The 26561-nt window shown below is 63.3% G+C and overlaps 2 protein-coding genes across 7 annotated transcripts; one reads left to right on the plus strand and one right to left on the minus strand.

The window, feature by feature from the left end:
* Positions 1-2881: 2881 nt before the first annotated feature.
* Positions 2882-6971, minus strand: IL12RB1 (interleukin 12 receptor subunit beta 1). Of its 3 annotated transcripts, none has more exons than XM_048927577.1 (14): positions 6902-6971; positions 6252-6429; positions 5994-6163; positions 5773-5927; positions 5634-5676; positions 5432-5542; positions 5268-5350; positions 4971-5187; positions 4541-4888; positions 4314-4454; positions 4083-4226; positions 3883-3973; positions 3729-3810; positions 2882-3653 (listed from the first exon to the last, which is right to left on the minus strand). In XM_048927577.1, exons 1-14 carry the CDS (start codon positions 6966-6968, stop codon positions 3267-3269), a joined length of 2217 nt encoding a protein of 738 aa, XP_048783534.1. In that variant the 5' UTR covers positions 6969-6971; the 3' UTR covers positions 2882-3266. The 3 variants fall into 3 exon arrangements, with proteins under 3 accessions (XP_048783534.1, XP_048783535.1, XP_048783533.1); XM_048927578.1 differs by having other exon boundaries at positions 4541-4642; positions 4718-4888; positions 5773-6163; XM_048927576.1 differs by having other exon boundaries at positions 5773-6163.
* Positions 6972-8010: 1039 nt separating this feature from the next.
* Positions 8011-26350, plus strand: MAST3 (microtubule associated serine/threonine kinase 3). Of its 4 annotated transcripts, XM_048927701.1 has the most exons (29): positions 8054-8107; positions 9926-9957; positions 11163-11252; positions 15614-15702; positions 15862-15934; positions 16080-16100; positions 16765-16843; positions 17151-17308; positions 18276-18351; positions 18673-18882; positions 18962-19063; positions 19146-19278; positions 19692-19759; positions 19858-19943; positions 20169-20377; positions 20580-20718; positions 20810-20942; positions 21031-21196; positions 21302-21403; positions 21582-21704; positions 21971-22080; positions 22170-22324; positions 22451-22671; positions 22812-23012; positions 23093-23319; positions 23411-23533; positions 23667-23803; positions 24014-24195; positions 24275-26350. In XM_048927701.1, exons 1-29 carry the CDS (start codon positions 8069-8071, stop codon positions 25165-25167), a joined length of 4377 nt encoding a protein of 1458 aa, XP_048783658.1. In that variant the 5' UTR covers positions 8054-8068; the 3' UTR covers positions 25168-26350. The 4 variants fall into 4 exon arrangements, with proteins under 4 accessions (XP_048783657.1, XP_048783658.1, XP_048783654.1 ...); XM_048927700.1 differs by lacking the exon at positions 11163-11252 and having other exon boundaries at positions 8011-8107; positions 24275-26349; XM_048927697.1 differs by lacking the exons at positions 8054-8107; positions 9926-9957 and adding an exon at positions 9979-10766.
* Positions 26351-26561: the final 211 nt, after the last annotated feature.

Below are 26561 nucleotides of genomic sequence, written 5' to 3' on the forward strand. Positions count from 1 at the left end.
TCGCTCCTGCTGGTCCCTTTGCACAAAGCCCCCACTGCTGTGCTGTTCTTCTCCCTGCCAGATCTCAGAGCTGCCTCACACTTGCAGTTTCGCAGTTCGGCTTTTAGTTCTGAAGGACATCAGGGAACGGAGCCGAAGGGTCACACAGGTGGGGGCCGTCACCGCGTTTGTCTCCTGTCCCCGCAGAGCCGTGAGTCCCAGCAAACAGCTGCGCTGCTCTGCCGATGGACAGCGGGGTCGGGGGGTGGATTTGTCCCATTGAACCCCTCGGCCCACCCGCAGCCCATGGTTACACCCCGACCCCACGGAGCCCGCGGCTGCTGCCCGGCTCGCCAGCAAGCGTGATCCCCATTGCCGTGATGTCAGAGGGTTTACAGCGCGCTGAGGGAGAGGACTTTCCTGATAAGCAGCCGTGTGATGCGGCCGTCCCGTCGGGGCCGGGCCGCGCTGGTTGTGGCCGGCGGCAGCGCGGTTTGCTCCGCTTTCTTGTGGTTCTCAGAGAGAAAAACAGGGAGAGCGCTGGGGAGGAGCGCCCTGCGGGCAGAGCAGGAGGACCCGCGGGTGTCGGGTTGTTTGCTGCGGACTCGGCGCCGTGCAGCCGCTGAGATTTGCTGCCCAACCCGGCGCTGTTTTCGGCGTCCCGCACCGCCGTTGTCCTCGCTGACCCGTTTCGGGGCGTCGGTTCCGCTCCACCGCTGCCAAAGCCCGCAAAGCTCCGGGCACCGCGCGGCCCCCCCGGCCCCGACCGCCCCCAAAGCGCAGCCGTGACCAGAGACACTTTCCATTCCGTACGCTCGTGGCAAAGAAAAACCTCATCCTGAGGAGCGAGCGCGAGAAAACAGCAGCGCTTCGCAGTGTGTGTGAGTGAGTGTGAGTGCGTGTGTGAGCGTGTGAGCGTGCAAAGAGCGGAGCTGCTGTTGTCGTCGGTTGCGAAACGCAGCGCAGAAACACCCGGAGCTGCAAAACCGCACCGCGCGTGGCCGCTTCTCCGCCCCATTGCACCCCTCGGTGCGCGCCCGGCAGCACCAGGGGCCGTTTTGGAGCGGGGGGGATTTGGGGACCCTACGAGGTTGGTTTTTTTGGGGGGTGCAGCTCCGGAACTGCGGGGTTTGCCGCTCCCTCAGCACGGTGCCGCAGTGGGGGCTGCAACGCCCCGGGGTTGGGGGAGGAAGGACGGGGGGATGGGAAACGCACCGCCGTGAGTGCGGGCGGGGCTCCGCATTGGGGCAGCGCTGGGAGCGGCGATGTGCGGAGCTCCCACGGCCGGCACCGGGAAGAGCACGGCGCGGTGCGGCCTTCTCCAAAAATAACGGCGGCGGGGCCGAAATTGGCGCGGCTCGGGACGTCGGGGCTCGCGGTGTGCGGCTCGTCGGCTCCTCGGATCCGTCGTGGGAAGGAAAAGCTCCGAGCCGACGCAGGGGGCGGCGGCGGCTTTGGGGCGCCTTTGGGGCTGCTGTGTCGGGCTGAGCTTTTTCCCCATTCCTGCGGGATTTTCCCCATTCCTGAGGGATGACTTTCGATCCTCATCCGCCTGGGAGGAGCCCCACGCTCCCGTGTGATGAGCTGCCCGTTCTCAGCCCGCACGCGGCCGATGCCGCAGTGTGTCCGGGCGGTGCGCGGTGTCGATGCGGCCCATGCTGTGTCCTTGCAGCCGTTCCCGTCCCTGTGCCGCTCCCGTGGCCGTGCTCGGATCGCCGCCTGCACGGCCGCTCCCGGAAACTCTTTTGGAAAATAGTTCAGTGCCGTTTAAACTCATTAGGGAACCCTGAGACTCTCATTCGTGCTAATTGGCATCACGCGAGGCTTCATTAATTTTCCCTTGCGCTGTGCCTCCGGGCTCTGTGCGTGCACGGGGTCACCGTGCCGCTCGGGACGGGGCTGTCCCCAAAGGGACACGACGGGATGGTGACCCCGCGGGCACGGAGAGAACCCCTGCCCCCACCGCCCCCCCTTGGGGTGTTTTTCAGACGGTGCCGGGGACTTGCTGTCCTGCCACAGTCTCGCTGTCGGATTCCCGTGTCCTGGCCCCGTGCCGGGCCATGTGCTCGGCCCGAGCCGTGACCCTAAAAGTTGGGCTGTAAACAGCAGCCGGGCTGCAACCCGAGCGCTGCGCTCCCGTAACGCAGCACTTCCTCTGCGAGCAGCGGTGAGCACCGCCGCCGGGTGCGCTGCGAGTTGGGTCCGTCGCAACCAAAGCCCTAAAAAGAAGCGCCGTGGGGGGCGGGAGGCTGCTGGCTGCCCGTCCTCCTCCTCAGCTCCACCGCTTTGGGTTTGGAGGGGACTGAGCGGGGCTGCAGCGCTGCGATAGGACCGGGGAAGGGTCAGCGCCGTGCGGCGGGGATGTGCTGTGCTGCCCCAAAACCCCGCGGGGTTGGGATGTCCGCGGTGAGGGGTTCGGTTGGGGTCGGTTTGTGCGACGATGGCGGCGTGAGGCTGCGGGAGGGGAGCGCGGGGCTGCTGCCACCTCGTGGTCCCGTTGGTGGCTCCGACGCGGTGACGGCGGACACGACGGAGCGCCCCAAAACGCGGGGACCTCCGCAGCCCGGGGTGCTCCGAGCAGCAGCCGAAGGGGGGGAAACCCCTCGTGTGGCGGGACGGGGGGACGCTGCCTCTGCCCACATCTCCCTCTTGCCTCTTAAACCCGTTTTCTGTTTCCTCAGCATTAATTTTTGCTCTCTCAGCACCCACTGGAGGCCGCCTACACCCCGGTGTGGGGCAGACGGACCACAAACCGCTGCCGAAAGTTCTGCCCCAGATACGGCGCACGGCGCGGCCCCCGCAGCCCCAGGTGTCTCACCCCACTGCTTGGGGGCCCAACAGCAAACCCCGGAGTTCCCCGACCCGGGTGGGACAAGGAGAGCACGGCGGTGCTGCTGTTTGGTTTTCTTTACTTCTACACTCTGGTGTTTCAGTGCTCGGCGCTGGGATTGGCTGTGCCCCCATCCCACGGGGGCAGGGATGCAGTCTTCACTCTGATGTGCTCCCAAAGCAGCTTCCTCGTGCCCAAGGAAACATCCCCACCCCCGTAGGGGGAGCTGAGCCCGCAGCCTCCTGCCCTCATTATTTTGGGCTGCACTGTGCCTCACTGGGTCCCAGCCCTGTGCAATGCAGCAGTGTTCCTGGAAATCAGAAACCCCCAGGAAAGTGCCCACAGGGCCTTGGGGAGGGCGTTCAGCATCACACCTGGATGCTCAGCATCAGCCCTCCCGGACCCTCAGCACCCTCGCTGTCTGAGGGACCCACTTTGTCCCCCATCCCTGGGATCCCTAAGGCACCGCCTTCTCCTGCAGCAGCCCCACACCCTCCTGATCCTGTGGGGAGATGGGTTTGAGCAGCACAAGAGGTGGCAGTGCCTGGCTCAGCCCCCAGCTCCCTGCGCCCTCCTCTGCAGCTGTGGGGCCACAGGTGGGGACCTCCCCCAGCCCCCCTGACCTCCCTGGCTCCGGGTCCAGCACCTCCTGCCGCCGGTACGTGAAGGGCAGCTCCATCTTGCAGTGTGGCTGCAGTGGCTCCATCGGTTCTTTGGGGCTGAGCTGTGGTGTGTGGGGCCGCGGGCTGGCGGCTGCCTCCTTTTCAGGGCTCAGCTCCATTACCAGCAACTCCCCGGGGCTGAGCTGCTCCGAGGGCTCCAGGAAGCTCTTCCAGGGCTTGTTCTATTGGGGAGAAGAAGCACTGTGCTGGGAGGTCTTGGCCTCACAGCTCATCCCAGGGCGCACACTGCAGCTCACCTGGCTCATCTCACTGGCTGAGAACCGGAGGGCTTCGCTGCCGGTAGGTTTGGGCAGGGGAGGGAAGAGCATCCCGTGGAGCCTGGGGAGATGGCAGTGGGGTCAATGCGGGGGGAGAGGGGCACGGAGGAACCGTCATTCTGCCTGTTCTCACCTCTTCTTGCTCAGCTGGTAGATGAGGGCGGCAGCTGGGATCCCCAGCGAGATGCCCAGGTACTTCAGGTTGGAGCTCCACACCGCTCCACCTGGAGATGAGCACCTCTGGGTGATGGTGACATCCCGGCCCCGTGTCCCTGTGCCCAATGGGACACAGGAAGGTCCCCATGAGAAAGGGAGGAGGTCCCCCACCGTTACCCAGCGCCGTGGTCTGGAAGTGCCACCGAGCACTGCAGGAGCCCCCGCCGCCCGCCGCCACCTCCTGGATGCCCACCCTGTAGGCGGTGCCCGGTTTCAGGTCTCGCAGCGCGTATCGCGATGCTGATGCGTCCACGTCGCCATCTGTAAGTGACACCACGTGGGCAGCAGCGCTCAGAGCCGCCCTCCCTCGGTCCCCCCCACCCTCCTGGCAGCGGTGCCACCACTCACACGTCACGTTGTCCCCTTCAGCAGCGTGGCACACGCGGTACCCCAGCAGCGCCCCGGGGCAAGCAGCGCGTAGGGACGGCTCCCAGAGCAGCACGGCGGCATCGGCGCTGGCGTTGATGCGGACAGAGGCGGCCAACGAGGCTGCGTGGGGTGGGAGCGGATGTTGAGGGTCCGGCCGGCCCCCTGCGCGGCACCGCGGGGTTGCGATGTCCCCGCTCCCTACGTACTGTTGCCGACGAAGTGATGCTGCAGAGCGAAGGTGGCCCAGTCCTGCTCTGCGCCGCGGCCGTGCACGGCGAGCCGGTAACACGCCGGCGCTTCCAGCGGCCCTACGTGAGGAGCGGCACCGTCACCGCGTGGCCGCAGCCAGCAGGAGGGCGTTGGGGCTCGGGGCGCTGCCGTGCCTGCCTGCCAGTGGGAGCTGCGTGCGAGGAACTCCTCCTGCACGCAGCGCCCCGGCTGTGGGGCTCCCGGCGTCCGCTGCCGCTCGGAGCAGAAGGCGAAGCCTCGCGTTGGTGCCTCCCAGCGTGCGGTCACCATGGTGCCCACAGAGCTGATGTTCTGGAAGCTGAGCTCTGGGGCAAAACACGGGGAGCAGAGAGGTGAGGGTGGTGCCGGGCCAAGGACCCTCGTCTTTTCTGTGGCCTTTTTGGGTACCCGTGTGCTGCTCCGCCGGCACCTGCAGCCGCCGTGCAGGGCTGCTTCCTGCGGCGTTGGTGGCCGTCAGCACGATCTCGTATGCAGCCCCGCAGAGCGTGAGGTTGTACTCTGTCTCCTCCGCCCCCAGCACCACCTCGTCCTCCTCGGCGCAGCTGCACTCCGGCATGTGGGCACGCAGTGTGTAGCTGACGTCCCCCTGTGCCGCGCGGGCGCGCTGCGTGGGGACAGCGGTGGCAATGCCATGGGGTGCCTGCAGGACACGGAGCCGTCCCAGCAGTGCGCCCACCTGCCCACCTGCCAGCCCAGCTGTAGCAGCCTCTGCCCGTTTCTCCCGAGGTGTCCCAGCCTGAAGCTCAGTGCGGGGCTCTCCAGGATCTCTGCGAGAGGAGCGATGCGCTCACCCAGGTGCGTGCCAGCCAGGTGCAGGGATGTGGGGTCCCTCCTGGTGCCGCACTCACCCTCAGGGATGAAGATGGATGGGCTCCAGTCGCTCCAGTGGCTGCTCCAGTGCTGCGTCCTGTGCCGGAGCTGCACCTCAAAGGCAGCAGTTCCCCCCAGCTCGCAGGTCACTGCAGAGCACCAGGTCAGTGGCAGTGAGGTGACCGCTCTCAGGATGAGTTTGTCCCCCCACCCCAACCCTGAGCATGGGGCAAAACAGACCTGGGTCATCTTCATCCTCACCCTTCCCTGTCTCACACATCACCTGCAGAGAGAACGGTGGGACCAGCCACCAGGTGACGGTGATGCTGACTGAGGTGCAGGGGACGTGGTGGTTGGGGGATCTCTTTGGTCCCCTCACCTGCATCCAGCTGCCATCACCCACCCGGCGGAATCGAGCCTCCCTGCGTGGCGGCGGCCGCTCCTTGTGGTGACACTGCGGCCGTGGCAGCCTCAGCTCCAGGCGCCCATTGGCCTTAGTGAAGGACGTCCCATGGGAAGGGGGATCCAGCTTCACTGCAGGGACAGCACAGCTGTGGTGACCACTGCAGCCCGCCGCCCTGCCTGGTCCCCAGCACTCACCGGCCTCGTCGAGGTGCAGCGTGACGTTGGGGCTGCGCTCCAGATGCTGTCCCCAGCGCGCCTCCACCCAGGCTGTGGCGTTGGTACGGACATAAACTTGGTGCTGCTTCAGGGTGCGCAGCGTGGCGGTGCCCGCATCGTGCTGCTGGCACAGCTGCCGGCTCACATAGCTGCAGGGAAAGCACTCAGCCGTGGTGTAAAGCAGTGGCCCCGAGTGTCCCCTGTGTGCTCTTGATGGACGCGGTGTCCCCAACTCACCAGAGCACAAGGATGTAGGTGGTGCTGCCAGCGGGGCCCTGGGGTGGCCAGGAGCAGGTGAAGGGGCCAGAGCTGCAGCGCCTGAAGCAGGAGAGCCCGGGGGGGGGATCGGGGGCACCTGTGTGTAGGGAGTCACACCCGGGCTCGTGGGGGCTTGGGGTAGTGGAGCTTGCTTGACCTGGAGTCATGGGGATGGGGAGGGGGGCCAGTGGCCGGAGGTGCTCCATCTCCTAGCTCCTTGCAGGGCCCCCTCCAGCCCCCCGGTACCACTGCGACTCCACATGACCCACAGCGGCCGGAGGTGGCTCGGAGGCCGTGCAGAGGGCGGGCGGGCTCAGCCGGCAGTGGGGCTGTGGGCCCCCGGCACCGGGACGGCCGCGTGCTGCAGGCAGTGCTGCGCCGCGCAGTGGGGCAGAGAGACAACGGCAGTCGTGCAGTGATTCCCAAAAAGCCCTCTTCTCCCATGGATGCCACACAGCTTTGCCCGCCAGCACCATCCAGACCCCATCCCGCTGCCCGCAGCCCCAGCACCGTGCCCGGAACACCTCCGTCCGCTGCCATGAAAGCTCCCTGCTCCACTCCCTTCCCTTATCACCCCGTATCGCTCAGCGAAACCCTCTGCGTTTATCTCCCATCGCGGCAGCACTCACCGCCCCGCGCCGGCAGCGCCAACGCCAGCAGCAGCCACCGCAGCGCCGGGACCCCTCCGCGCTCCATCCTCACCGCGCCCCCCCCGCAGGGTCCCGCTCCCCCCGGCTCTGCCCCCACTGCCGCTTCCTCTGCTGCTGAGCGCGGCCGTTGCCGGTGTTGGCGCGTGCTTCTCTTGGACCAAAACCAAAAGAGAAAGCAGCGTTGATGTCCCCCGCTGTGCCCGCACACCCGCCCCGACGCTGCCAGAAAAGCAAGGTAAGCAAAAGAGGTGTTGTGTTGCGCTGCTTTTTCTTTTTTCCTTTTTCTTTTTTTGGCAACCTGCACGTCGTGGCTTTGATGCGCTGCCCGTATTTGGTGAATCAGGAGCTGCGAGGTCGGGGCTGCTCCCAGCGCGGGGCCGCATGTCCGGGCAGAGCCCTCCGGCCCCCAGCGCACATCGTCCCCCCCTCGAGGTCACAACAAAGCCCCACTGAGGCACAGGACACGGCGTCACCGGGCGCCGTGTGATCGCGGGCGGCAGAGCCGGGTGGCACCGCGCACAGAGCGCCGTTGTCCCCGCAGAAAATGTCCCCTTGTGCGCCGCTCCGCGTGGGGACGGCACGGCGGCGGTGGTGGAGCGCCGTGCAGGGGCGGCTGTGACCCCTCAGCCCACCGCCGTGGGCGCACGCTCAGCCCTGTGGTTCTTGGAGCAGCGTGCTGTGCCAAACCACGCCGTGCCGTGCCACGCTGTGCCAAATGAAGCTGTGCTGAGCTGGGGGTGTCGTGCCAAACTGAGCTGTGCCAAACTAAGCTGTGCCATTCACCACACCAAACCAAGCTGTGCCATGCCAAATGAAGCAGTGCCATGCCGTGCCATGCTGCTCCAAACCAAGCCGTGCTGCTCCGTGTTGTGCCAAACTAAGCTGTGCCTTGCCATGCAGTGCCGTGCCAAACCAGGCCAGGCCACGCCACAGCCGCACCACGCCGTGCCATGCTGACCTGCGCCGTGCCGGACGTGGCTCAGCCCTTACTGTGCCGGGCCATCAGGGAGGAAGGGACCACCGCGCCGCCCGCCCCGCTCCCAGCCACCCCCGTGCCGAGCCGCGCCGTGCCGGGGCCGCTGGGCGGCGCACCGGGAGCACCGGGCGGAGCGGGAGCAGCGGGAGGCGGCGGCGCGGCGCGGCGGAATGGACGAGCCCAGCATCCTGCGGCGGAGGGGGCTGCAGGTGAGCGGCGCGGAGCTGCGCGGGGCGGGTGGGCGCGGGGTGGGTGCCGGAGGGCGGCTGTGTGCGTGTGTGTGCGTGTGTGTGCGTGTTGGATGTGGGTGCGAGAAGGGTGGATGCTCGGTGAGTGCGTGTGCGAGCGGGAGCCGTGTGTGCGGGAGAGGGGCTGCCGTGCATGCGAGGAGCGGAGCTGCGGGTGGGATTGGGGTGCGGTGCCGGCTGTGGGAGAGGATCCCGGCTGTGGGTGCCGGGGGGCACAGGGCCGTGTGCGGGGGCTCTGCCGGGGGCTCCGTGGGAGCAGCGCGGGACCCCCATCCCAGCGATGCCCAATTTTTGCCCAACCACGGCCGTGAGGGTTTGCAGCCCCCAGCCCCACTGCGCACCCGCAGGGACTCCGACCCCCCAACCCACCCGCCTATCCTTCTCCCACACCCCCAGATCCCCGCCGCCCCTGTCGGAGGGCAGGCAGACGGCCGCAGCGGGGGCTCACGCTGAGCCCGAAGCTCTGCGCCGATTTTCCGGGTGACCTCACAACTCCGTCCCCATCTGCAAAACGGAGCGCTGCCCCCCGCGGGCCGTCCCGAGCTGTCGGTGCGGTTGGAGCGCGGTACGAAGCTGCCTTCATCCGAGCTGGCAGCTCCCCGGGGCGCCGCGCTGTGCTGCGTGCTGCTGCGGTGGGGAGCGGTGGGGGGAAGGGACCCCACAGCAACCGCAGCACCACGGCAGCCACAGCGCTGCTCTCGGGTGGTCCCTGGGGGGAGCAGCCCCGCGGCCGTGGGTTCAGCTCCCTGCAGCAGGTGGGGACGGTTGTCCCAACGCATCGGGCAGAAGTGCCGCCCCCAGTGCTGTCCCCAGTGCCAGCGCTGTCCCAGCAGCCGATGGCGTGGCCCTGGGTGAGGATGGGGATCTCAGCCGAGGGACAGCGGGGTGAGGGTGCTGGCGGAGCTCCCGCTCCGTGCGGGGACCCAGCACCCGGCCGTGGGGTCACAGTGCTGCTCCAGGGCACCGACACCGTGCACCCACACTGTCACGGCGCACCCACCCCGGTACCTCGCACCCCCCCCCCGCCGCCCCCAGCACCCACGGGCCCCCGCTGCCGAATCGCTGTGCATCGGGGCGTGATGTCACCCGTTGTCATGGCAACGCTGCTGCATCACTGTGTTGCTGTGCGCCCCAACCCAGGGATTTCCGTGGGGGCAGCGGGACGGGGCGCGGGTACCCCGGCTGCGTGGGGTGCAGGAGTGACAGCAGCAGCTCACACAGCCTCCACCCGTGGGCGCTGCCAGGAGGGGAATGCGGTTAAGCTGCTCAGGGGTACGGGGCCGGTGGGCACAGATCGGGGCAGTGATGGGCGTCAGCAGCACGTGCGGCCACCACGTGTGCCTCCGTCCCGCAGTCACCACGGCACGCGCTGCCCGCCGGCACCCACGGCTCCCTGTGTCTGCTGGGTGGCACACGGGTGGGCGCTCGGCCCCTGCTGCACAGAGGCTGCTGTGCTGCACTGCTGCCCTTTGCCCCTCGTGCCTCCTGCAAGCAAACAGCTTCCACCAGAGATCTTCCCATCGGCTGGAAAAATAAACAGCGTGCGGGGCGCTGGCTGCTGCCCACGGCCGAGTTTGTGGGACGGGGGGCAGGGACGGGGATGGGGGCACAGCCACCACCCTGCGGCTGTCGTCTCCTGTCCTCGAGGCCTGGCCACGCAGCCACCAGTGCAGGGCGCTGAGGAGCAGCTGCCCCCCCGTGCTGACCCTTCGGTGGGGATGGTCCCTGCGGTGGCAGCGGTGGCAGCCCTGACCCCGCTCGTTGCTTTTCTCGTTGCAGAAGGAGCTGAGCCTGCCGCGCCGAGGGAGAGCGTAAGTCTGCCGAGCACCGCGTGGGACGGTGGCGTCACCGGGAGGGCTGCGCCTGGGGCCGCACTGCCGCCTGCAGGGCTCAGCTGGATGCCACCTTGGGGTGGCCAGGTCTCGCCGTGCCCAAACCCGGAGTGGGATCACCGTGCTTTCTGATGCCAAAGAGATGTGATACGTGTGTGTAAGGGCGTACTGGGCAGTACTGGAGTGTACTGGGGCGAGCTGTGCTGCCGCAGTGCGTTGGGACGTTCCGTGGTGTATTGGGGTGCACCGGCGTGCGGCAGGAGCCGATCCTGAAGCTGTGCTGAGGCTGTTCGGGGCACTGTGGGGTGATGAGGGGGTGCACCGCTGCTGCAATGCCTCTGTGGGGCTGTGGGGCACACGGGTGCTGTGCCAGGGGTGCGCTGGAGGGGGCGCTGGGGCCGTTATAGGAACGTGCTGTACTGGGCCGTCCTGCAACGGTGCTGCTCTGTGCCCAGGCAAAGCCCGGGAGCGGAGTGGCCCCGAGCAGCTTCTGCGCCGTCCGGGCTGTGCTGGGAGCTGGGGGCTGCGGTGCCGCGCGGTGCCGAGCCGTGCCGAGCTGTACTGAGCCGTACCGAGCCGTGCCGAACCGTGCCGAGCCGTACCGATCTGCAGGGGCGGGTCCGTGCCCGGCGGGCCGAGCTCCGCTCCCGGCGGTGCCGCCGCTGCCGCCGCCCGTTGGAGCCGCCCAGTGCGGGGGCTGCCGGTGCGACGGGCGGAGCGGAGCGGAGCGGCGGCGGCGGCATGAAGGCGCGGCGGGAGCGGCTGAAGATCCCCGCGCTGACCTTGGAGTGAGTCGGGAAGGGGCTGCCGGCGGCGCCGGGCTCGGGCTGATGGCGACAGCGGCATCCCCGCATCGCCAACATCCCCACATCCCGCGCGCTCCGAGCATCCCCGCGTGCTGAGCATCCCCGCATCCCCCCGTCCCGACCCCCCCCATCCCCTGGGCGTCCCCTCATCCCGAGCATCCCCAGCTTTCCCGCCCGCCGTGGCGTCTGCCCTCCCGCATCCCCAGCCCTCGCCCCCCATCTGTGCCCCCTTCAGCCCTGCCCACAACGTCTCCCTTCCGGCTCTCCCCCCTCTCCTTGCTCTTTGTCCCCCGTTCCCGATGGTGCCCCGGGAGGGGAATTGCTGCTGCTGTGCCGTGCCCCCAGGTGCCGGGTGCTGCTCACACCGTTGCCTTGCAGCCTGTCCCCGAGCAGCCAGAGCCCGACGCTGCTGAGCCCCTGCAGCCCCTGCAGCCCCTGCAGCCCGCTGCTATCTCTGCACCCCTGGAGGTAAGACCCCAAACCCTGCCTGCTCGGGGCAGAGAGGTGGGACTCCCACCCTGAATGGGACAGAAGCTTCTTCTGGGCACACTGGGAGAGGTGGACGGGGTCCATCTGCAGTTTGCACGCCCCAAAAGCAGATTGTGCGTGGTGATCTCCAACTGATGGCTCCATTTGAGGGAACTCAGTGTGAAAGCCATCACAGCAGTTGGAGCTCAGCCTCTGAGCGTGCTGCACTTGGGGAAAAACCTCAAAATGCCCCCCAGCGTGGGGTCAGAGCGAGGGTGAAGCCCTTCTCCCACATAGGAAGCCTGCTGTGGGATGGGGTGCTCGTCTTTAGGGGATCTTTGGTGGCTGTCCCGTAGCTGCAATGACCGTGGCACAGTGGCACCGTGCTCGGGGCAGGGCGGCTGCTGGGGCCACGCTGTGCTTTGTGGTGGGGACAGCGTGGGGATGAGGACATGGAGTTGGTGGCTCCCAGCAGGCTGGGCCCCATCAGTGTGGGGATTTGGGGGATTTTCAGCCCGGTTTGGTGATGCTGTCCCACGTGGGGTTTGTGCTGGTGATGCATCGGCATCTGACCCGCTCACAGCTGGAAAATGAGGCCGGGCACCGGGATCTGTGTCACTGGGTCTTGGCGTGGGGTGTCCCTGCTGCAGCCCAGGAAGGAGTGTGGGGCTGTGTGGGTGAAGCCCCCCCATGGTGGCCCCATTGTGTGAGGAGCAACGGGGGCACATTGGGGAGCCCCCCCAGGGTTGCCCACACTGCAGCAACACGTGAGCTTTGGGGCCAGCAGCACTGGCTTTGGGGAACACGTGGTGCCATAATGCATGGGTAGTGGTGGCTGCATCTCCATTTTGGGGTGATGCCCATCTCCATGGTAACCCGAACCCCATTTTGGGGTGATGCTCTGTATGAGTAACTCTGACCCCATTTAGGGTGATGCCCCATTCCTATGGTGACCCAAAGCTCACTTTCGGGGTGCTGCCCTGCCTCTACATCAACCCGACCCCATTTTGGGGTGCTGCCCCATCTCCATGGCAACCCTGACCCCATTTGGTGGTGGTGATGGGGGGTAACCGCCTCGTTTCTATGGCGACACTACTCCCCCTCCCCCCCCTCTTCGAACCGCCGCCCGTTTCCACGGTAACCCCGGTGCGGCGGGGCGGGTCGGGCCGTGCTCGGCTCAGGAGGCGGCCCCGGTGCGGCCCCGCGCGCTCCCGGCTCCGCGATGTCGGATCCGAGCTGCTGGGGGGCGGCGGGCGGCGGCTGCCGGGGACAGAGAACGGCCGGGGCTTTGCTGCAGCGATCCAAGAGGTACCGGGGGCCGGAGGGGGGCCGGGAGCGCCGTTTGGGGCGGGCTGCGCCGCGGGTCGCGTTGGGGGTGGATCGTTTGGGAAGGGCTGCAGCGGGGCTGCGAGGTCGTGGAGGGGTGGCATGGGGGGGGTGGAAGGTTTGGGGGAGGGGTTGCGGGGGGGCTGAGAGGTTTGGGGGGGGGTTGTACGCGGGGCAGCGTCGGGGGACGCGTGTTGGAGGGGGGGGATTCGCTAGAGGTTGCGCTGGGGGGGGCGTCGTTTGTGGGGATTGCGCTTTGGGGTGCGTGGTTGGAGGGAGTTGCAGCAGGGGTTGCTTTGGAGGGTGCGTGGATTGGAGGGAGGGGTTTGCGGCGGGGAGCGCTGCTAAGGGAGCATCGTGTCGGGGGAGGGGTCTGCACTGCCGCTGTAATCTGCGTTGTTTGGGGGTCTGCGGTTGGGGATGAATGAGAGGGAAGGGAGTCGCAGTGGGCTCCACATCCCCACGGTGCCTGGTTTTGGGGGGTCGTGCCGAGGTTTGCACCCCGGCGGTGCACGGCTTGGGGCCCTGAGTGACACATTACACACAGAGGGGTGGGCAGGGGGAGCTGTGCGTGCAGCGGAGGGGAGATGTCTGCCTCCGGCACAGCGCTGCAGAGCAGCAAGGGGGGCATCGCTTCGGAGCTGGGTGAGGGACCCCGGGGCCCTGCGAGATTTAAAGGAACGGCTGCAGAGCTGTGGGCACCGCAGGTACCACGGTGCCGTGGGCAGGCAGGGGGGCATCACCACCCTGCTGGGGTCGGGTCCCGGTGCCAAGGCTGTTGTGAAATCCACAGCTCAACACCAAGAAGCGGCGTTCAGCAGGCGTGGGGCTGAGGGGAGGTGTTCCCATGGTGCTGCCCCATAGCGCAGCCTGGGATGCAGCGCGGTGCCGTTGCTCAGCGGAGCCAGGCGGCGCGGTGCAGGGCTGTGTGTGCCATGCAGCCCCGTGGCACCGAGGGTTTGCTCTTCATTCATTGGGATTCCTAGAATCTACATCGAGGAGCAGCCTGCTGTGAGTTCCAGCAGGCAGGACAGGACGTGCAGGGGGTGATTTGGTGGGGGTCAGAGCACCGGGGGGCTGCAGTGCTGAGAGCACACCTGTGGGCACCGGACCCACATTTACTGATGGGGAACAGCAGCACAGGGACACAGAGATCCGCGTTGTGGTGCAAGGCCAATTCTTCAGGCTGTTTTATTTCAGTGCCAGTAGAGAAATAAACTCCTAATCAGGATGTGGGGTTACGTTGCCCCGTTCTGCATCCCCCATGCAGCTCCATGTCGGGACACAGCCCCGCTCGGTGCAGCCAACGTGCCATGGAGATGAAATCACGCTGGGCAGCGGTGCAGAAACATTGGGTGCAGCTGCCTGGTTTGGCGTTGCAGGCAATTTGTCTCACTGGAAATGAATCTTTCCTCCCAGGGCAGGGAGAGCACGAGGGCCGTGTGTCTTTCTGTGTGCTTTGGGCCTTCTGGCTCCCATGTCCTGCTGTCCTGCAAGGGTCCATCCGTGCACTCTCCGATCTGTCCCCAAATGCGCTGTGTTGTCCCCATAGCTTTCCCCATCCCCACAAATATCGCAGTGCCACCTCACAGCACTGGGAGCACCGTGGGAGCTGGGATGTCACTGCTGCTGTCACCCTCCCCCCCACATCCTTTGGCACTTTGGGATGGCGATGGGGCCGGGGTGGCTGCGGGGATGCTGCGCTCAGTGTCCCCACACACAGTGGCTCTGGAGATGCTGACTGCAATTTTCCACTCCATTTTTGGTAAAAATGTACCACGCTCACATTAATGCTGGAGGCACCGCCGGCAGCACGGGCTGGAGCACAGCCTCGGCTCCTGCCACTGGGAACTCCTGCTTTTGTGCCCGGGAGGCCGGGAAGCAGCTGGGTTTGAGCATCGGCAGCGCGGTGGTGCAAGATGGTTGTTGCAGCGCGAGGGTGGAGCGCGCGGAAACAGGAAACAGCAGCCTCTGCCTGTGTCACCATTACTGGAACTCGCTTAGCCGAAGGTTTGTTTTCACTTCCAAAATGAAACCTCCGAGCGCAGCGTGCGGGGCTGCCTGTGCCGGCAGCTGCTGGCCCCGGGAACCCTCTGCAGGAGGGGGATGAGCAGATCAAAAGCAAACGGAGGGGCAGACCGAGCTGCTCCCCGTGCTGGCTGAGCAAAAGAGCTCGAGCTGCTGCACTGAGGGGAGGATGCAAAAAAGCGCTTCTGAATGCAGGGTGAAGTCAACCCCTTCCTGCCAGAACCCCCCCTCGCTGCCTGTGCTGCTCCAGCAGTGCTGGTATCACTCGTAGAACTGCCCCATGCCGTTCCTGCCGCTGGCTCGTGTCTGTGGGACCCCCGCAGGACCCGTCGGAGTGGAGTTTGTCCTGTGCCTGGCGTTGGTCCCGGTCCTTTCTGGGCAGCAGCCGTGGGGCGCCCAGCCCAGCCACGCAGCTCAGCGCCCCCCCTGCAGGGCTCACAGCCGGAGGAGGCGCTCACACGCACCGCAGTGTTGGCCGATGGCCCCACACCCGGCTCTCGGCTGCGCTGACATTTTCGTGGGGATCCGTCCTTGGTGTGGCATTAAGAACCCACGCATCTCTCTCGTGTGCACACAAGCTGTCCTCAGATTCTGCTCTGCACGGGGATATTCCCACTCAGCAAAGTGAACTGGGGGCATTTTCCATGCCATGCAGCAGGGCTGGCGTGGCCCGGAGCAGCTTGGCATTTCCATCGCTTCCTCCTTTTAGATCCTTTTTTCTATTCTTGCCCAACAGCCCCACATGCATCTTTCCTCCCCGCGGGCCAAAACCAGAAGTGGGACCTCACTGAGACGATTTGGCTCCAAAATGAACCCCAGCAGCTCTGTGCTGTGCTGGGGCTGTGATCTTCCTGGGGGCAGGAGATCTGTAATCCATGTGGTGACAGCAGCCGTGTCCCCTTGCTGCAAGCTGGATGAGCTGCAGCAGGGCTGCCCATGTCCAAGGCTCCCAGCCCTGCCCACCTTCCACTTCCCAAATGAATCGCTTTTCCTTTTCCCTTCTCCAGCTGCCGAAGCAGCAACAGGAAGAGCCTGGTGGTGGGGACTCCATCTCCAACCCTCTCGCGCCCTCTCTCCCCGCTCTCAGTGCCCACAGGTGAGGGGAACGCCGAGGCCGGGCTGAGCACCACGCAGGGTCACCCCAGTGAGGGTCCTGTGACGCTGCCTGGGCACTCAGTGGCCTTTCCCAGAGGGCTGAGGGGTGGCTGAGGGGACGCCAGAGGCACAAAGAACCCCGTTCTCCCTCTCCTCACAGCTGGGAGCAGCCCCTTGGACAGCCCTCGCAACTTCTCCGCCAGCACCTCCATCAACTTCCCCTTCGCCCGCAGGTGAGCTCCACCTCCCACAGATCACCTCAACCCGTGGATTGGGGCTGTTCTGTTGGCCTTCACCATTGTTGTTTTCTTCCCCCTGATTTCTGCTCCGGTTCTGATTTCCCCGCTGCTGTGACCGCTGTGTCCCACTGCCCTCCAGCCACGCTCCTCGGACTGACAGGCAAGTGATGGGGGACACAAGGGCTGCGCCAAGGGGAGCTGCAGTGGTGCCGTTCACCCATGGATTGGCTCATGGAAAAAAGCTGCAGGCTTCGTTTTAATTTTCACGCTCCAACTGGAGCAAAAAGCCAAAGGGCTTTGGAAGTGTTCCACAGTGCAGCAGCCAGCACATCGCCTGCCCTTGTCTGTGCTCTGTGCCCTGCGTCCTGCACGCATGGGAAGCAGCGCTGTGACCTGTTCTGTTGGAAACTCATCCAAGAGGAAGCATTCGCCTACGTGCGAGTGTCGGCCTTCCTGTTTATAGCCAGGCTCTGATCCCCGTGTACTTTCTGCACGGTGCTGAGAAATCTCGATTTCTTTCAGTCTCCAAAGCCAGAATTGTGCTCCCATTAAAAATACCATTCTCCTTTTTTCTTATTATTTGCAAGCAAAGCCTCTCGTGCAGCGTGGGGCCGAGCTGGGGCTGCAGCTGCTGTCACTTTGTGTTCCCTGCTCCTGCAGTGCCTCCACCACACAGAACCAACTTTCAGTCCATTCTGGCACTCTGGGCTCTCCCAGTTGGCCAAACAGAAGTCCTCTCTCCCATCCTTATCGTTCTGATGCTATTTCTATCCTTGCATTCACCTGCTTTTTCCACTGTGCCATAGACATGTTTGTGCTTGCAGGGCCGATGGCAGAAGGTGGTCACTGGCTTCGCTCCCCTCATCTGGCTATGGGACCAACACCCCCAGCTCCACCGTCTCGGTAAGGCGCATTCCCTCTGCACGTCCAAGCTTTGCTGCATCCGGTTGCACATCTTGGCCATGCACAGAAGGGCGAGAGCTGCCTGGGGTGTGATGGGCAGCAGGGATTGGGGTCAGTGCATGGAGCTGGGCTGGGGGCCCACGGTTGCACACGCTGCGTGCAGGAGGCGCACGCCGAGGAGTGCTGTGTGCTGATCAGTTTCCAGACTAACAGGAGCTTCAAGGCAGATTTTCCTGCTGCTTCCCACCCCGCTGCCTGCGAGGTTCTGTCCCATCTCCTGACCGCCCACATCTGTCCTTCCTTCCAGTCGTCCTCGTCCTCCCAGGAGCGGCTGCACCAGCTGCCATACCAGCCCACCCCCGATGAGCTGCATTTCCTCTCCAAACACTTCCGCAGCACTGAGAGCGTCACGGATGAGGAGGGGCGGCACTCGCCCTGTCTGCGCCCACGATCCCGGAGCCTGAGGTACAGAGACCACCCACGTGAACCAGGTCCTGCTTGCCACCTTCTCGCGAGCCGTTCTGTGACATTAAGGTCCTGTTTGGCCGCACCCTTGGCGCTGACCCTGATGCAGTTTCTTCCCTGGCAGGGATAGTGTTAGAACTCCATGCTTTTGCACAATAGGCTCTGCTTTTCGGTAGTGTGAGGCTGCTGGGATGTGTCAGAGGATGCCTAAGGGTGAGATTCCGTGGGCTGAGGTTGGAGAAAGTGGGATTTGTTCCAAAATAGCCCTTTTCTGCCACGAGCAGTCAGCAACCTGTCCGTGCAGGAAGCCTTCTTCTGAACGTTCCCACGTCTGCTGCGGGGCGGCTGGGGTCTGGTTGGGCTCTCTGTGCTGTGGGCTGCCAAAAGGACAATCCCAGCATCAGAGCATGGGCGCCAGGATGGCTGCGGATGCTCCCCCATCGTGCTTGGCTGCGGCCCAGGCAGCCCTCCAGTGGCTGCGTTGTTGCTGTCTGTGTCCCAGACATCACGGCAGGGGCAGAAGCACAAATCGTGGCATGAGAGGAAGTGGTGGATGAGCTCAGTGGTGGAAGCCAAGTGACTAATGCAGCACTGGTGGCCCAAAACGCCAGAGGCTTTTCCAGGGACTTGAGTTGGAAGAGCTGGGTCTGCAGGAGCCCAGCACTGCCCAGCCCTGTAAGAACAGCTGGCAGCCTCTGCACAAGGTGGAAACACCAAAGCTAGGGAAGGAGTGAGCTGCTGGTGTTGGTGGGTGTGTGGTGGGGGGACCCCAGGACACTCTGGCCATGCAGGCGATCCCATCACTGCCAGAAGTCCTGGCCCAAGGCTGACAGCTCTGCTTGCACAGGCTCTGACAGCTCGTGACATGGGAACAACGAGCTCCTCTGGGAGCAGGAGCTATTTGCATGCTTCTAAATGCTTTGGATTCGTAACTCACCGGGCTTTTCCTCCATTTTGCTCCCCACAGCCCTGGGCGGACGAGTGGAACATTTGATAACGAGGTCGTGATGATGAACCATGTCTACAAGGAGCGGTTCCCCAAGGTAATGGCCATGGAGGGGATGGCAGCATCTGTGCCCCCACAGCACCGGGCAGCTTCTGCAGAAAAATCACTTCTCTGTGCTGGAACATAGAATGCATGAATACTTATGGGGGTGCTGGGGGCCACTGGAGGCATGGGAGTGAACCGTGTGGTTCTGCATCATCACAAATGCCACACATTCTCTGGAATGGCATTGTGTTGTTGGAGCATGAGCAGGTGGTGGGAGTGGGGTCTGGGTGAGGCACACGTGGGGTTTGGGGCTGCAGGAGGCAGGGGGCACGGGGACACGAGCTCCATCGTCACCATCCCTCCTGCCTTGCAGGCTACAGCCCAGATGGAGGAGCGTCTGCAGGACACGATCAGGAACTTCTCTTCCAGCAGCACTCTGCCTCTGGCCGACGGGGTGCTGGGCTTCATCCACCACCAGATCATCGAGCTGGCTCGCGACTGCTTGGCCAAATCCCAGGGGGCCCTCATCACTTCTCGCTACTTCATGGAGCTGCAGGAGAAGCTCGAGAAGATGCTGAGAGACGTGAGTGGGGGCAGTTCTCTGCTCGGCGCCATCTCCCAAGGCCATCGGTGACTCCTGGCTTCTGTCCCCTTTCTGGCAGGCTCAGGAGCGTTCAGAGAGTGAGGAAGTGAAGTTCATTGACCAGCTGGTGAGGAAGCTGCTGATAATCATCTCCCGTCCTGCTCGCCTTCTGGAGTGCCTGGTAAGACGCAGCAGCAGTCATGCAGTGCTCGGAGGGAAGCTTTGGCTTTGCTCCCTGACCACGCTTGATTTTCCCCACCCAGGAGTTTGACCCTGAGGAGTTCTACCATCTCCTGGAAGCTGCTGAGGGCCACGCCAAAGTTGGTCAGGGCATAAAGACCGACATTCCCCGCTACATCATCAGCCAGCTGGGGCTCGTCAAGGACCCTCTGGAGGGTAGGAGGCCGCTGGGCAGGTCTGTGGGCCATGGGCTCTGGGGGCTGCAACACCAGGATGACAGCCAAGCCTACAGCCAGCCCAGCATCCCTCCTTACTGCTCCTGGCATGTTCAGCAAAGCAGATTAATCGGAAGAACACTTAATCCATAGGAAGCCAAGGCTTTGGGGGAAACCATAATCCCCGAGGAGCACGATGGGGAATGACTATGGGAAAAAGAGAATTATGTAAATGTTTGGCCTCATGCTTAACCTCCTAATGCTGTGACCTGAATTTCTGCCTACGATAGCTTGCACCAAGCATGCAGCTCAACCCCCATGGGATCCCTGATGTGGGAGGGCGGGTGGTGGCCGGGGGGTGGCACAAAGGGATGTGAGCGGGATGAATGTGAATACGGTCCCTGTCCTCTGCAGAGATGGTCCAGCTGGACCACTTTGACAGTGGGAACACCATCACCCCTGAGAACGACGATGCCTGTGAGGTGAGCACAGCCCCACCTCTGGACCCGCAAAGCCCTGTGGGGCTGCAGCCCTCTGGCAGCACACACAGACACATTCAAACCCTTCTGTGTCTCCTCAGAGCCAGCAGTCGGTCAGTGCTCCTCGGAGGAAGCCCTGTGAGGGCGACTTTGAGACCATCAAGCTGATCAGCAACGGAGCCTATGGGTGAGCTGGCCACACGCATCCCTCCTGCTCCACAGCGAGCAGAACGCATGGCAGCATGCTCCTATTTCTAACCTGCCTCCTCCTGCAAACATCTCCAAAGCCCATAAGTGTGGCATTTGCACCTTTCTGACCCTATCTGCTGCCCTTCCAAGCCCCGTGGTGCTGTGGGGTTGTCCTGGAGGCTGGAGACCACATTCTGAGCTCTGGTTGCTCGCTCTCTCCTAGGGCCGTGTACCTGGTGAGGCACAGGGAGACGCGGCAGCGCTTTGCCTTGAAGAAGATCAACAAGCAGAACCTCATCCTGCGCAACCAGATCCAGCAGGTGTTTGTGGAGAGGGACATCCTCACTTTCGCAGAGAACCCCTTTGTGGTCAGCATGTTCTGCTCCTTCGAGACGAAGCGACACCTCTGTATGGTGATGGAATATGTGGAAGGTGAGAAGGGGGTTTGGGGACATCAACGGCACCGGTGGGGGGTGAGAGCAGGGGCCCCGAGGAGCACTGAGGATGCCATCCTGATGTCTGGGGCATGGGTGGAAGCACTGCTGTTGTTCTGAGTCGCACCTCAATGGGGGTGGTACCCATCCTCCTCCAGGTGAACCTTTCTGCCCTGCAATCAGCAGCAGTGTTTCCACAGGTGGGGATTGTGCCACATTGCTGAAGAACATGGGCCCGCTGCCCGTGGACATGGCGAAGATGTACTTTGCTGAGACTGTGCTGGCCCTGGAATATCTCCATAACTACGGCATTGTGCACCGCGACCTCAAACCTGACAAGTGAGGGCACTGGGGCCCACCAAGGGGACGGGCTGGGCTGGGAGCGGGTCTGGTCCCAGCCAGAGGCAGTGAGGTGGTGCCTTCTTTACAGCCTGCTCATCACCTCCATGGGCCACATAAAGCTGACAGACTTTGGGCTGTCCAAGATTGGCCTGATGAATATGACCACCAACCTCTACGAGGGGCACATGGAGAAGGACACCAGGGAGTTCATGGACAAGCAGGTACGAGGGTGGTCACCAGGACCCAGAACCAGCTTGGGGCCCATTGCGCAGGTTGTTGCAGAGATTCCAACGTCTGGTTCGAACGCAGGTGTGCGGCACCCCAGAGTACATCGCGCCCGAAGTCATCCTCATCCAGGGCTACGGGAAGCCTGTCGACTGGTGGGCCATGGGCATCATCCTCTATGAGTTCCTTGTGGGCTGTGTCCCCTTCTTTGGGGACACCCCCGAGGAGCTCTTCGGGCAGGTGATCAGCGGTGAGCACTGCTTGCTTTGCTTATTCCCCAGCCCCCGAACCCCTGAGCCCCATCCATGGCTCCCAGCACAGAGAGGGCTCCGTCTCACTTCCCCTTCTGTTGCAGATGAAATCATGTGGCCAGAGGGCGATGAGGCTCTTCCTGCTGATGCTCAGGACCTGATCACACGGCTGCTGAGGCAGTGCCCGCTCGAGCGCCTGGGCACCGGTATGTGTGCCAGGGGGCAGCAGGTGGGGCTCAAAATGGGTCCAGACTGAGCAGTGCTCAAGGCTTCTCCAAACCATTCTATGGTTCTCTGATTTGCTTGCATGTGATTGAAGCTGAAGGGTGTCCTGCGGTACCAAGGACACTTGGACCCCCTAATGCAGGTTTCTCTGCCTGCCAGGGGGTGCACACGAGGTGAAGCACCATGCCTTCTTCCTCCACCTGGACTGGAATGGGCTTCTGCGGCAGAAAGCGGAGTTCATCCCACAGCTGGAGTCAGAGGACGACACCAGCTACTTCGACAGTGAGGCCGCCTCCGTGCCCTTGTCCCTGTCATCTTTTGTCCCCACTGCAGGAAGGATGCTGGAGCAGGAGATGAAAATCTCCTGGGTGAAGTTGGGCATTTTCTGCCCTGAGCTAAGTCACAAAAACAGATGTAATTCTGTTTCCAGACCGCTCAGCCTTAATGAAAGTATTGCTTTCTCATCCCAAAACATTTGTGGGTTCAGGACTGGGCTGTCAGCCACGACACACGTCCTGTCCCCTCACCACTGGGGCTTTTGCTTTCAGCTCGATCCGAGAGGTACCGGCACTTGGATTCGGAAGACGAAGAGACCAACGATGAGGAATCATCTGTGGAGATTGGCCAGTTCTCCTCCTGCTCCCACCGCTTCAGCAAGGTGCTCGGATCTGTCCCCTAAGACCCAGGTGACAAGATGCCACAGCCCCCCTGCTGCCGCTCCATTCCAACCACTCCCCTGTTCCCCAGGTGTACAGCAGCTCCGAGTACCTGGCCACGCACTCCAACCTCAGCCTCTCATCCTCTGACCGGAGCCACAGCGAGGACAAGGAGGACAGGGCAGAGCGGTGGGACCGCCACTCGGGTGACGAGGACAAGAACCGGCCATCGGGCACAGAGCCCCGGTGAGTGGTGAGACAGAGACTAACGTGAGCTGCTGTTGGTGAGATGTGTGCAGGGCTGCAGGAGGATCCAGCACCACCTCCTTGCCCATGCGTGGGTGCCCTGAGCCCTCTGGCTCCTTCCTGCAGGCTGCGGTCCTGGACATCCTGCAGCTCCACACCGTACACTGCCCAGCACGAGCGCAGCCGCAGCCCTGCTGCCCTGACCAGCACCTACAGCCTGGACACCATGCCCAAGTTTGCCTTCTCCTCAGAAGATGAAAGCCCTTGTGTGGCCTCAGCCAAGCCGGAGAGACCCAAATTTGTGCTGGGAGACCCTGACTCTGGAGTGAAGACCTCATCGCTCTCTGGTGCGCAGGTTTTGGGGGCAGCCAGGTTTCCTAACAGTGTGAGGTGTTTTCTCCATGCCTTCCTGCGCCCTATAGAAGGTCCAAAGGGCCACCGCCGTCCTTGGCCATTTCAGCTCCCTGTTCCTCCTCCCTTTGTGCAGCTGATCTCGTCAGTCTGAACCGCATCCGCCTGCGGAGCAACAGCACAGGCACCAAGAACTCAGCTCCACGAGGCTTGGAGCCAGGCAGCAGCCGCCGGCTGAGCAGCCAGAGGGATGGCGTGGAGAAGCCAAGAGCTTCACCGGGCAGCCGAGTGCCCAAATCCGCTTCTGTCTCAGCCTTGTCCCTCATCATCACATCAGGTTTGTGGTAGCCATCTATGGTCAGGGTGGCTGCTGTGTGGCTTCCCTGGGACAAGCCATCTTGTTCTTTCTCCTTGCAGATGACTTCAGCAGCGGGGCCCTCATGAGCCCCATCTCCCCTCACTCTCTTTCATCCAACCCCTCTTCCCGCGACTCGTCCCCGAGCCGGGATTCCTCCCTGGCCATCACCAGCCTGAGGCCCCCCATCATCATCCACAGCTCAGGCAAGAAGTACGGCTTCACGCTGCGTGCCATCCGTGTGTACATGGGGGACAGTGATGTCTACACTGTGCACCACATGGTCTGGGTAAGTGGCCCAGGGACTGGTGACATTGTTGGGACACAAGGGTGGGAGGTACGGGCTGTGTCCAAACAAAACCCTGGCCGTTCCCTTCCAGAGCGTGGAAGAAGGGAGCCCTGCACAGGAAGCAGGGCTGAGAGCGGGTGATCTCATCACACATGTGAATGGGGAGTCAGTGCTGGGCCTGGTGCACCGGGACGTCGTGGAGCTGCTGCTGAAGGTAGGTGCTTGCCCTGCTGCGATGCGCTTGGGGCCTGCATGCAGCTGTTGAAACTGGTGCATCAAGCACAAGCGGCAGGTTGTTCAGTGGTGCTTGAGTGCAGCATGCCCACCGAGCCCTTTTCTGTCCTCAGAGCGGCAATAAGGTCGCCCTGCGGACCACCGCCCTGGAGAACACCTCCATTAAAATTGGCCCTGCCCGGAAAAACAGCTCCAAGACAAGGATGGCCCGAAGGAGCAAGAAGAGCAGGAAAAGGGACAGCCAGGACAGGTGGGCAGAAATGGGGATAAAATGGCACGTGTGTCCTGGATGTCCTGGAGCAGGAATGCAACAGGAAGGGGCGGCTGCTTTTATTCTGCAGTACCACAGGGTCTGGTGGCATCCAATGTGGGACTGCTGGCATCGGTGGCTCCAAGCAGTGTCCCTGCCTGTTGCTGCTGTTTGTGACCAATCTTCCCACGCATTTTCTTCCCTCCCAAGGAGGAAATCCCTTTTCAAGAAGATCTCCAAGCAGTCAACGGTCCTGCACACCAGCCGCAGCTTCTCCTCCGGCCTCCACCACTCGCTGTCATCGAGTGAGAGTCTCCCAGAGTCCCCTACGCACAGCCTGTCACCAGGTCCCACGACGCCCTGCCGCAGCCCCGCTCCAGACCTGCCCCCAGGTACTGTGGCCACCACACTTGGGCTCGGGGCCGGTGACATCCCTGGTAGTGACTCCTCTCTCTCTCGTTTTTGTGGCAGATGCGGTGTCCCCACAGAGCACCTCTCCCTCCTCCAGCACCCCCACGTCTCCAGCTGGCCACGTGCGGCCCAGCACCCTGCACGGGCTGGCCCCCAAGCTGGGCGGTCAGCGCTACAAGGTGGGACGCCGCAAGTCCACCAGCAGCATCCCGCCCTCACCCCTGGCCTGCACACCTACCTGTGCCCCGCGACCCACGTCCCCGCAGAGATCCCCATCCCCGCTGCTGCCCGGACACCCCAAAACCACCCATCCCTTCCAAGGCAAGACGCTGTCCCCCCCCACCATTGTGCGGCAGGGGCCGCGGCCACGCAGCGCCGAGTGCCCCCGCTCACCCCTCCTCAAGCGCGTGCAGTCAGCAGAGAAGATGGCAACCTACCTGGCGGAGAAGAAGAGCGTGGGCAGCCGCAAGCTGGGACCGGAGATGCCTGCACGGGATGGGACTGGGGAGGTGTTTGGGGAGGGCGAAGCGCCCGGCTCGGTGCACTGCGGGGAGCACGGCCATATGGCAGCCTGGAGGCAGGGAGAGCAGGAGATGGTGGTGATGCGGCGCCTGAACCTCTCTGAGCGCCGCGACTCCTTCAAGAAGCAGGAGGCTGTACAAGAAGTCAGCTTCGATGAGCCAGGCAGTGAGGACGGTGCCAAGAGCGACACAGGGCAGGGCCAGGGCTGCGTGGAGCCCAGGGTCGGCCGGGTGCCGCAGATCGCAGTGCAGGGCTCAGAGGGCGACGAGCAGGAGCCGGTGGGCTGGCAGTGCCAGGGCTCCTACCCGCTGCACCTGCTGGGCACCGATGGCACTGCTGGCATCGCTGTGCCGTGGCGGGACGGCCGCCGGCAGCACCGGACCTGTGGGGACAGGGCCCCCCCGGGGCTGTCAGCACGGGACATCCCCTAAAAGCCAGCCTGGGCACACGTGGCTCCGTGGGATTTAACGCACTGCGACCTGGAGATGTGACTTCCGTGCTCCCGGAGAGATGCTCACGTTTTTGCAGTGGTGTTCCCCTGGTGAGGCCCACGCTGAAAAGAAAGGACTCGATGCAAATACTCTGAACTACTCCAAACTAATTTATTACTTTTATAAGCTAAAAGGCATTGCAGGGTCCGAGCCATCCCAACCTTTTCTGTGCATTTCCCAGCTCCTGTCCCAATGGCACGATGTTTTCTAACCAGCTTTTTTCCACATTTGCTCACTTTCAGCTGGAAAAGCACCCAAAAGGGTGTTTTTTGCACCCATAAGGCGGTTTTCTGGATAGCACTGAAGCTGAGGGTTCCCCTCTGTAGACAGGGGGTTGGACTACATGATCTCAGTGGTCTTTTCCAACCTTTATGATTCTATGATTTGCATTCAGGATCGCCTCCATCCCCATAAATCCCCCTGGTGCCTCCCTACTCTGGAGGAAAATGCTCCAAACCCCAGCATCCCGGTGGGCAACACGGCAGGGCCACACGCTTTGTTTTATTAACATGCAGAAGATGGAGAGGTTTAAATTTTTTTAATTACGATTCCTTCTGAGAAAGACCCAAACCACTGAGCCCACTCTATTGGTGTTCCCGAGTGGGATTGGGCTGGGGAGGAGAAGCTCACCCAGCCCCACCATGCTGGGGGCTCAGCAATGTAACACAAATAATGGCATTTTTAGGTTTACTTTTCGATCAGCTGTATCTTTGGGCATGCGCAGGTGCATTTTGTGAAAAACCACTATTCCCTTTTTTTTTTTTAAACAAAAACCCCACACCAACCCCCCCCAGTTCTTCCATCAACCACCAAACCCCACAAACCCCATTCCTGGCAGGATTTTGGTGGCTCATTTCTGACTGGATTTGCTGGGCCCATTCCCAACTGGATTCTCAGCACACGTGAGGCCTTTCCCACAGCATTCCCGCTCATTTTACCTCACGATGCTCCGCTTTGGCCTCGCAAAGGGTTTTTTAACAGAAAAAGCGGTGAAAGCAAACAGGGCCTTGCCTTGGGAAGGGCCGAGCACCGGCCTTGCTGTTAGCATTGCGGAGTTTTACGCGGCATTAAATTGTTCCTTGGGACTTGTTGTGGCCTGCGGCCTTCTGCAGAAATGGCTGGGGCCGGGCGGGGGCTGGAGGAGGGCGAGGGGCTGCGGTCCTCGCGGAGGGCCCTCATAGCGCCCAGGGTCCACACAGCGCCTGGCGCTCCGTGTCCGCTTCCCCCTCCCGCCGCCAGGTGGCGGCACAGCGCTCTCCCTCACGGCCGCTCTGCCCCACGCCGCCGCGCGGCGGTTGGCGCCGGTTAGCGGTCGGCTCTTTCCGGAACTATTC

This window comes from Lagopus muta, chromosome 26 (genome assembly GCF_023343835.1).
Source record: "Lagopus muta isolate bLagMut1 chromosome 26, bLagMut1 primary, whole genome shotgun sequence".
NCBI lineage: Eukaryota > Metazoa > Chordata > Aves > Galliformes > Phasianidae > Lagopus > Lagopus muta.